General features: G+C 48.7%; 1 protein-coding gene across 3 annotated transcripts in view; it reads right to left on the bottom strand.

The window, feature by feature from the left end:
- The window catches only part of FCAMR (Fc fragment of IgA and IgM receptor), a 17,474-nt gene extending 8,090 nt beyond the window's left edge, over nt 1–9,384 (bottom strand). The window contains exons 1-5 of one of the 3 annotated variants that reach the window (XM_023525877.1): nt 8,944–9,384; nt 8,728–8,855; nt 5,795–5,867; nt 1,397–1,735; nt 12–448 (exon numbers count right to left, since the gene is read on the bottom strand). In XM_023525877.1, the coding sequence (XP_023381645.1) occupies nt 12–448; nt 1,397–1,735; nt 5,795–5,867; nt 8,728–8,766 (888 nt within the window). In that variant the 5' untranslated portion in view covers nt 8,767–8,855; nt 8,944–9,384. The remainder of the gene's footprint in view (nt 1–11; nt 449–1,396; nt 1,736–5,794; nt 5,868–8,727; nt 8,856–8,943) is intronic. The other 2 variants (XM_023525879.1, XM_023525878.1) reach the window with 2 other exon arrangements.
- Between the last annotated feature and the right edge of the window lie 1,090 nt (nt 9,385–10,474).

Below are 10,474 nucleotides of genomic sequence, written 5' to 3'. Positions count from 1 at the left end.
CCTGTTCTGACCCTCTCTGCTTCCTCTCTTGGCCTATCGGCCTCAGTAGTTCTTGCCTCTCTCCCTTCCTCACTGGCTCTAGCGCTATTTGTTACTGAGCCTCTGGCGCCCCATACCCAAACACCTTCTGTTGTATTGGACATGCCTCTGATTGCCGAAGCTGGACTCTCTGGAATGGAGACTGTTGCCCAGAGGGTACTCTCTACCTGGCTAACTGGATCTGCAACTACTGCCCCAGTGGTTCCTGGGGTTCGCCTTCTCTTCGCGGAAGCTGTTCTTTTGCTGATTCCTGGAGTTGAACCAACTCTGTCCCATCCTGCCTCTTGTCTTCCTATAGTCTGAGTGGTTCCTGGGGTCCACCTGTTGGTGGCTGGAGATGCTATTCCAAAGGACGTCCTGACAAGTTCACCTGAAGCGGGAATGACTCCGGGGATGGTGCTGGGAGGACCTGCATGAACAGCAGAGAGAGACACATGGGAAGGCCATCCTGCTGCCTGCAGGGTTTAGCAAAGGATGCCAGGCTGAAAGTGTTTGCAACGTGGAATGCAGCCTTAAGTGATAGTCTTTGGCCAATATGTCAGATAAAATAAAGATTTGGGAAAACCAGATGTATTCTCTAGTATGTTGCAAATATTGACATTCTATGGTCCTATCTCCTTTGTTATGTCCACATATTCTCTATTCAAGCTGTCTAGGACTCCTATATTGCTTCCTTTCCCAGGGGCCCATAGCCTACCACGTACTGCACTTCAAATGGGAAAAAAAGAAAAACTTCAATGGCAGTAGAGCTTCCAATCTCAGCAGGTAACCAGTTAGATGTCAACATCTAATAAAACAAGTCCACTCTCAGGCACTTGTGCCTGCCTGCTCCCTCAAATGCCATCTCTCCGGTAGGCTGGCCTTTCATAGCCTGGACTCTGGGTGCCTGACTCTGGATCAGTTCTCTGGAACCTGCCACACAGGGCGTGTACCTGGTAACTGTCAGGTATCTGCCAAGGGGCTCAGTCTTAGGAAGAGCCCAGTCCCTATTCCTCTGTCCTGTCTGTCTTACTTCCTCTGCTTGTCTAAACAAAGAGACACTGTGACCTAAAGCAACCACATTATCCAATTCGCTACCTTCTTGAAATGCTTTCTAGATATACAAGCTACACATTTGGGAGGAATCTGGCAGGATAGCTGGTGTTCATTCAGTTGGAAAGTTTGCCCTGACATCTACCTTCCTTCTGAGACTAGTTTCCTTAGAGATGAAAGCCTTCTTCTTAAAGTCCTTGCCTTGCCCCAGCTTCTCCTCATCACACCCCCGGTGGTTAAAACCCTCTTGGACCTCTCCGTTTTCTTGCACCTTCTTCCTGGCATTCACTTCACCAACCTTGACCCACCGGTCATCAGCCCCTACCTGCAGAGATGGTCAGGTTCATGCTGGAGAACAGCACGTCGTTTCTGTTTCCAATGCCACAGCGATAGGACCCCACATCTTCTGGGGACAGCTGGGACAGCGTCACCACAAAGAAGCCATTTTGTGGGAAGTCTGATAGAGCCACACGGTCACCATAGTGCAGGTGAGTGTAGTGGTTGGTGGACACAACGGTGGGGCAGAGCCACGTCAGGGGGTGTAGGCGACACCAGTACTTCCTCTGGAGCCCGTTGATGAACGAGGGGTTGTAATGGCACTGGAAGGTGACAGTGTCCCCAGGCTTCCCAGACACTAGCCTTGGGCCCCTCAAAGAGTTTACAGCTGCAGGCAGAGAAGAAAATACAAGGAGGAGAGCTGAGTATAGTCACTGTGTCCGGGGAGCTACAAGCTCCACATTCTGCCAGAATTAGGGGGCAGGTAAGAAATGCCTTCTTGAAATGAGGCACAGAAGAATCAATATAGAAACATCAGAACTTAGTTCCTGGGTCAGGGGTAGCCCCAAGATATGGAATGGAGCTGTATTCAAGGCCCCATTTAAGAGACAGACATGCAAAAATAATCTTAGCCATGATTTAGCTAACACTTGTGTGCCAGGTATTCTCAGACAAGTCCGTCCAGAGCCTGGGTTCCTTCCACTGTGCCCCAAATGCAGACGTTTGAAAAGCTGTCATCTAAACACTGGTAAGAGGACGGAGGCAACATCTGGCAGAGAACTGTGGTTTATGTGCATGAGACGTAAAAGAGAGATGTTAAAGAGTGAGAACAGATCAGCATGCTTTCTGCAGAAGGGAGGGGGCCCTGGAACACAAGGATCCTTGTCTGCTCGGTGGTTACATCCCTAGACCAGTGGTGGCAAAACCGTTCATGCTGGCCACTTTTTTGTAGAAGGAAACACAACCAAGAGCCACGGTCAAGACCCACGTGAGCAGTATTGTGCTTACGTCTGCTTTGGCACTAGGCGTAAACCGTAGTTGAACCACACCATGTGGCCTGTTTACTAAATGACTTAGTAAACTTGGCAGGCAGAAGCCAAGTTTATTCTTTCTCTCACTGCCTCTTCACACTCACTCTGTGGACTTCTCTGTTCCTTGATGAAATCTCAGACATTGTTTCATATATAGTAACTTTTATAGTCTCATGTGGATAAGAAAAAGGCCAGTCTAGACTAAAATTATATATCCAGTCCATCCCAATGGCTGGTTGCAGCTCCAGTCTCTGATTCAATTGAAGCCTTTTCTTTTCTCTCAGGGGCTTGGAGGCCTGCGTGGGGGACAGGTGCATCCTGGGGTCCCTTGCTTTGCTTTGCCTCTTCCTCTACTCAGAACTGCTATTTTAAGCCCCTCTGGGACTGGGCATGGAGGGGAGAGAGGAGAGGCGAGTGGGGCAGTGGTGATCTGCTCCTGGTTCCTCCAGGCATTGCAGATAGCCAGAGCTGCTGCCTTGTCTTTTGCCTCCCAAACCTCCTTCCTATGGCCTCTGGCTGCAGTTCCTTCCTTGTAAGAACTACCTCTCCTCCTGCTGGCTTCCCGGGACTCCTCCAAATACCACCAAACCTATGACTTCTTGCCACCTGCTGCTTTTTATGGTCACAATCCCCTCTGGGTGGCCCTCCTGGTGGAGGCCCCAAGCCAAGGAAGCACACCTTTATCCTGATGTCAGGAGAAACTTGGACATATGGCAAGCTTGTTGAGTGGCTTTGTAGAAGTTTCTTCTTACTTGGCTCCCACAGTGAGCTCGTCTATACCCTCAGGTGGCTACGTGGTGGGCTATTGTGGGAATGGCTAGCTTTGCAATCTCTCTCTATAATCCTGCACAGGTGGCTCAACACCTTGCTTTAGGATGAGGTGCCTGGCATCTATCAGTCTGTTCTATGTCTATAGCACCTTTGAACCCAAGAAAGTTCAGTTTGATATCCTGGCACCAGGACTGGCTACATAATTTGTGGGGCCCAGTGAAAAATACAAATATAAGACTCCTTGTTCAGAAGTTATTAAGGATTTTGCTATGGTCATAGCAGAGCATTAAACCAAGCAAGCACCTTCTGAGTACAGGGCCCCAGGTGACTGCCCAGGGCCACATGCCGGTGAAGCTGGTGCTGCCTGTTGCATACGTCTTGAGGTCTAATTTTAGGAAGAGTCAAGGCCATAAATGCTATGGATGTATCAGTGCAGGTTTAACTAAACGATAGACCAACAACTATGCAACTATTGATAAAATTAAGCAACAGTTTATCAGTAAAAGGGAAGAATATTCACAATGACAAACAAGGACCATCCCAGGACAACAGTGATGGTGCCCTGACAAAGTGTCCCTACCCCAGACGTCAAGACCTCGCGTGATCTACACGTGGCACGTGCGAGAGGAGCACCTCCCTGTTAACTGTCCGGATGACGTGGTCCGACTCGCTGGCAGAAAGCTGGCGGGGAGCCCTTAATCGACTCCTGCAACTCACGTGTGTTTCTACTGTTACTACTGAATTTTACTGACCCTTAAAACTCATTCGGTGGATTGCTGATCAGCAGCTCTTAGTTATTCATAATTTAGGTTTTGGAATTTATTAGTCACCTGTGAGAACTAAAGAAGCATTTTAGGGTCCATGTGGCATCCACTTGGGGTCCCTGATGCTAATTCCCTGCCTTCTGATGGAGGGGGTGCCCCTGCTCCCATTTGCCCACCATTTCCCAGTGGTTGTCTATTGCTGTGGCTTCTATCGGGGAGGGTGAGTGAGGCCTGCAGTTGGAGAGAGGCCACGACTGAGCCTGGCTTGGACTGAGAAAGTGCAAGAGGTCTGAGCAGGACCAGGACTGTAGGGCCAGCAACTGCCATGGATCTCTCCTCCTACCGGCAGAGGGGTGAGAAAGGTGTGAGTATGTTCTTGGTACAGAGGTAGAGCCTGGAGGGAAGAGAGCCAGCCCATAGCCATCTGAGATGGGGTCTTCTGTGTGGAGAGGCCAAAGCAGATCCAGGGCCCAGGGAGGAGACGGGCCATCAGGGGGCCATGTAAGAGTCCACAAAGACACAAGAGGAAGAGCTAGCTCTAAACCTCTGCCAGGCCAGGGAGCTCTCTGCCATCCTGACGCATACAGCTGCCTGGCTTCTGCTGCTTCTCCCTCCTGCCTCTGACCCTGCTGGGGTCCGAGGGCCAGCCGCCGAGTTAGAGAGAAGGAGGAGGGGAAGGGAGAAGATGGCGCTCACCGCTTCCTGCCTTTTTGACTGCAGGCTAGGTACATGAGGTGACATATCTTTGAATGAAAATTGAAGTGCTGACTAAAATATTTAACTGAACACTTAAAATTGTTAAATTTAGAATGTTTAAAACTTAAAGGAATTAAATTAGGACTGTTATATATACGCCAGCATGAAAATCATGGGCAGCCTGAGTTTTCATTTGGGGCAGGGGAAGCCTGCTTCCACCGAAAAATTTTAAAGGGGGCAGTGAAATACTAAAATAGAGATGGTGTGATTACATCACAGAAAATTCTTGCTCAAATATTCGCTTCCTTTGATTCATTAAAACTCTGATTTGTTTATAAGCCAAAGCAGTTGTTAATATTTTTTAAATTTTTGGGGGGTATTATCAATAGCATTTTTATTCAACAGTTATTTGTTAACAATTATTTGTTAAATATCTACTTGGGACTAGGTTCTAGGTACCAGATTCTCTAGGCACATACTCACTACTTTCCTCATTGGCTCCCATTACCATCAAAATAAAATCCAGACACCACAGCATGATGACAGAGCTATTTATCATTTGAGCCTGGCCAGCCTCACTTCACCAGCCTGCTAGGACATTTAGGGCAGGGACCCTATCTTTCATCCATCTGTCCCTAGTGCCTGGCACATGGTAGGCTCTCTATAAATGTGTGCGGACTAGTAATAAATACAATTTTTATTTACCCTTCTAGTTTCTGTGTAGACTCCGAACTCTTTAGAGTAGGGCAGGGTCTTCATCTTTATGTCCTTTGTACTGGGACAGGCATTTGAGTGCTTTTAGAATGAGTGGTCATGGAGCAGTGCTACGGCTGTCTTTTGCACACCCTGGAACCCTTACAAATGCAGCTGACTCTCAGTCGTCAACTTGAATAGAATAGAGTGGGAAATAGGCACTATCAAAACAGTGAATATTCTAGAAGTCATCAAATCAGGCATGTGACCTCTCCTGTGAGCTCTCGCCTCCCTCACTCCCCCTGGGCCCAGATCTGACCACTGCCTGGATCCACTGCATGGCCTCAGATCCCAGGAGAGAAAGCCATGGATATGCCCAAACTGCTGAGGGAGGGCTGAATGCCACCAAGGCAGCTGGCAGGGGTCTCTGCAGCCTGGAAAACTCGGGTCTGGTCTCGCAAGCTCTGCATTTGGGCTGTGTTTGGGACTCACCTTGCAGCAGGCACAGTATGAGGAGGATGGGCATTCTCCATCCTGCCCTCTGGTTGGTGACCTGCAAAAAACACTGTAAATGTAGAGGCTGAGAGGAGGCAAGTAAGAAGCTGCCGTGAGCTGCAGTGGGACGTGGGGCAAGCACCTTGGAATCTCAGTTTGCTCAGCGCTGGGGCTGGATTGGATATATCTAAGAGCAAGACAGAGACTACCTTCTCAGAGAGAAGCAGGACTCCATGCTCACATGCGTAGGCAGACACATTTGGTCTGTGTGACCACCACCAAAGGCTACAACTTCCCCAACCCTGGAGATTTCTGTGTTCAGAAGAGGCAAACTGGCCTCTGTAGGATTACAGTCTCCGTACCCACTTGCCAGCGTGGAGCTCTGAACTGGGGGAGCATTGTGTAGGGGAAAGACTACATGCTGGAAGTTTAGACTTGAGCCAGCACTATGGGACCGCAGAAAGGTTACTCTGTGTCAGAGATTTGTTTCTTCTCCAGGGAAATGGAGAATCTGTGCAGGCTTATTGCATAACGCCAATCAAATTGTGTTGGAAGTGCCAACAACGTGCCTGGCACAGAGCGACTCCTTTTCACTTGTCTCCTCGCCCCTTCTCTTTTGCAGGGGAACAGACTTCCCAGAGAGAAGCTTTCTGTCTCACCGAAAGTGTACCTCTGGTCAGTAACAGAGAGTTAAAGACCGATGCTCAGCGCAAGTGTTTATCTGCACAGGGATCTTCGCAACTGCACGGTTTCTCCTTCACCACTTCTAGAAGTCGTGCCCGCCCCCGGTTCACACCGATCTGCCCTCTGCTCTGGTCTCTTCCACTGGCCTGGGGAGCCCCTTGAGGACAGGACAATAGGTCTCATCTGTCACTTCCAGGCTCTAAAGCAAGATCCAGCACAGTGTAGGCAGACCATGCACAGCTGCTGTGAGCAAGACCTGACCACCCTTTTAGTGGACATCATACTGATCCCAGCTTAATAGTCTTTTTTTTTCCTTTTTAAAATTTAAGTTTATTAGGGTAACATTGGTTAATACAATTATATAATTTTCAGGTGTACATTATAATTTGACATCTGTATGTCCTATAGTGTGTTTACCACCCAAAGTCCAGTTTCCTTTAGCTACCATATATTTGATCCCCTTTACCCACTTCACCCTCCCCTCTCCCCCTATATTTGACCCCTTTAGTGGTCTTTTGTTGCCTGCTGATGAATAAAGGCAGAAATTGTACATTATACTTCTTTTGTAGTCTCCATAGAGTTTTCATGGGTGCTTTTTGATTGATTAAAAATCTGTTCTTTCAATCTATCTACTGCCTGCAGTTCTTGGGACGTATAGATAAATATATATATATATATATATATATATATATATATATATATATATAGGCAAACTGAAGTAGCCATTGTTTCCTCTCTCCAACTCTAATGCATATGGTACCAATGCTAAGAAGAGGCGCTAACAGTCACTGGTTGGCCCACGAGCCCTTTGCCCCCCTTCCCCAGCTGGGCCACACAAGGCCGCTGGCCAGTCTGGGACATAGGCTACAGGAGGAGAAAGGGGAGTGGAGGGGGGTGGAAGAAGGCAGAGGAAGTCGAAGAAGGGGGAGAGGGAAGTGAGAGTGGGAGGTGAAAGAAAGGAGAAAGGAAGAGAGAGGAGAGAGCAAGAGAAAAGTAGAGACCGTGGGTCAGTCCTATAGCTGCAAGCTGTCACCACAGCTTGACTCTGTCCAGCCATCTCCACCAAAGCCTTTGCCTGCTCTATCCAGGTAGAGCCCCAGGAGTGGTCAGATTTGGAAAAGTCCGCAGGCCCCTTCCTCATGCCTCCTCCGTGCCTCCTGCCGCAACTCCACTGTCTTGGGCGCTGCCGTGGCAGCCTTAGGCCTTCCCTGCCTTCCAGAGCTTCTGGCCTCCTGCCCTCATCTGGAGGCCCTCCCAAGTGTGCCGGCACCTATTTCTTTGTTTGATTAATATTCACCAAGTCCAAGGCTAATTCTGAAGCTGGCGTCCAGACCTCTGGGCTTGTTTTTCTAAAGAGCTAATGTAGCACATGTTGGGGCCAAAGTCTCTGCACCACATGGCCCAGTTCTGAAGTCCAGTGGGGCAGCCACCTCTCCACCTCTGAAGAGCAATGAGGAAGCACGGAGTGCGAGATAAAATGTTTTCAAAGAGTTATCAGCCTTCACTGGAGGCTGCAGGATAGCGTTCAACAGAATGTCTCCAAGTCTCCCACTCAGCAACGACCTTCACAAAACCTTTCTCCAGGAGACAGGGAGCCCTACCTAGATAGTAGCCTGGGGCCACAGGCTTCTGTTATGGTGCAAGGCATTTTCCGGGATGAGGGTCACAGTGAAGAGCTCTCTTATCTCTCGGTTTTGCTGGGAAGAGCATCTACCTCAACTTCAGCACAGACTGGTGTATGACTCCCCAAATCCCCACTGCCTCCTGCCCTGAGCCCCACTTCTCTCTTATCCCCCGACCCTTGGGGCAGAAGACAAGAAAGGAAGAAGCCAGTGTGGTTTAGACTGACAAGCATAGATCCAGGACTCAGGAGGCCCTGCCTTGCTTGTGGCTGATGGAATGACCTTGAACTTGTGTCTTTCCTCTCCACTGCAACAGAAGAGCTTTGACTGCATGATCTCCCTGTTTCTTTCACTTTCTAGCATTTGTTGGTTCTAAATTACTCAGGGGCCTCTAAGGAATCATGCATTCTGATGGGAGGCAGAGTGGGGGTGAGCAAAAGAGTAGGGAGTTAGGAAGGAGTTGCTGTGACCTGAGCTCCAGAATCTTCTCTGACCTCCTGGGAGGGAGCCCAGCTGCTCCGTGAGTGGCGCTTGAACGCGTGCCTGACAGCTGCTGCAACTCCCCACCCACATTCCGCATTCGGAGACAAGCCCCCAACCTCTGGGGAGAAAGCCTCATCTCACCTTTTGTTCTCCAGGCTTAGCTGGGGCTTCTCCACCCATCTCAGTCTAGATATCAAGTCCACCTGGACTTTTCTTTCCCTCTCTTTGAGATGCTGGTGGTTGGACGTCTTCTAGTCTTCTCTTTAAACCTGGAGACCAAAAAGACAGTATTGGTGTTGGAAAGTCGTTGGAGTTGGCTCTGGAGGATTGCAGTGCAAGGTGAAGCTCTGCATTCACCTCTCCACAGCCTGCAGCAAGTCACTTCATCCTAGGCCTTGGGTTTTATTTCTTGCAGGAGAGAGCCAGTCCTGGTCCCTTGTCGTTCTTACTGTCACTTATTCTTGCAGAACTTTTCCAGGGTGGTGACAGTAGCTTCAAGGAAAATACACAGATCCACATCCTTCTACCTCTCATTACCCATCCAGTCCAGGGTCCCAGGCTTTTCAGGAGGCCCCAGCTTATCCTGGCCATTCAGGTCTCTCCCAGACAAGTGATGCAACAACCTGGACAGGAGAGAAAATTCAGGAGAGGAATTCCCCTGCTGTCTGGCTGGCGGCTGGGGCCTCCTAGCTGACCTGGCTCCTTCAACTCCCAAACAGAGGCGGTTTGGGTCACTGACTCCAGTTCAAGTGCACACCTCGTAGTTACTATTTAATGCCCTAGACAAAGCACCATACAGAAATGAGATGATCGCCATAGAAAGAGAACACTAAGTGTGGCTTATTCAGATGGATGACGCACTTAAAAAATCCCCCAAGAATTCCTTTTGGAAAATATTTCATGGCTGTGTATTTTTCTTGTAAATGATGTGATCTGCCTATATACATCTGCTGGTTTTAAACTGACATTAAAATGGCTGGCACTACCCAAGCACTAAACAGCTAAGGGGCTCCAGGGGACGGAAGTACTGCAGACTATAGTTAAGGGCCCTCACCAGGACCCTGGATAGACAACATAGCACTCTCAGGCCAACTAGATAGGACGTTTCTTCCTTAAGAAAAAAATAAATTCAGTTGGTACATTGCTGCACAGTTTGAACAACCATTGGTGACAGCGTGCCCCTCTGTGTACTCCCTCTTCCAGGCTGGGGTAGGAATCGAGTCACTGAAAGCAACAGGAGAGGAAGTGGTGCCTGGGCTGGGACACGGCAGTCTTGTGTATGCGCGTGTGCCAGTGACTGCGTGCACAGCCGTGTGTGCTGTTATCCCAGTACTTGGCCATGAGCTCCAGGCCTGGAGCTCAATATCTTCACAAACACCTATAGCCTCCCACATAAGTTAGAACACATCTGCAACGTGAACGGCATCCCCTTAGCCGTGCATGTGTTTGAGCAGTGCACAACCCGGAGAACTGTACACTGTGGCCCTGCATTCAGAGGCTATCCCTAGAATTGAATGATCCCTGTGTAGGTGGTAGAAAGGGTTAATGTCTGGCTAGATTTTTCCCTCCCAGCTCCTTGGGGAGCAGTATAGCATTGCGGTTAATCACGTAGACTTTGGAGTCAGATTCCCTCCAAGTTAATATCCCAACCCTACTTTTTATTGGGAAAGTGATATGAGTCAGATTATGTACCCCTGTCTCCTGTTTTACAGATGAGGAAAACAGGAGATAATAACATCTACCTGATAAAGTTACTATGTGGATTAAGCAATAATCCATGTAATTCAAAGTAAATTGTAAATTCTCATTAACATTAGCTGATAATAGCTTGGTTTATAGCAACAGGGAGCTGATATCTTGTAATGATCAAACCCTCCAAAAAAAAAAA

This window comes from Pteropus vampyrus, unplaced genomic scaffold (assembly GCF_000151845.1).
Source record: "Pteropus vampyrus isolate Shadow unplaced genomic scaffold, Pvam_2.0 Scaffold640, whole genome shotgun sequence".
Taxonomy (NCBI): domain Eukaryota; kingdom Metazoa; phylum Chordata; class Mammalia; order Chiroptera; family Pteropodidae; genus Pteropus; species Pteropus vampyrus.
Note: the sequence above shows the minus strand (reverse complement) of the source record. Positions and strands in the feature narration are given on the sequence as shown.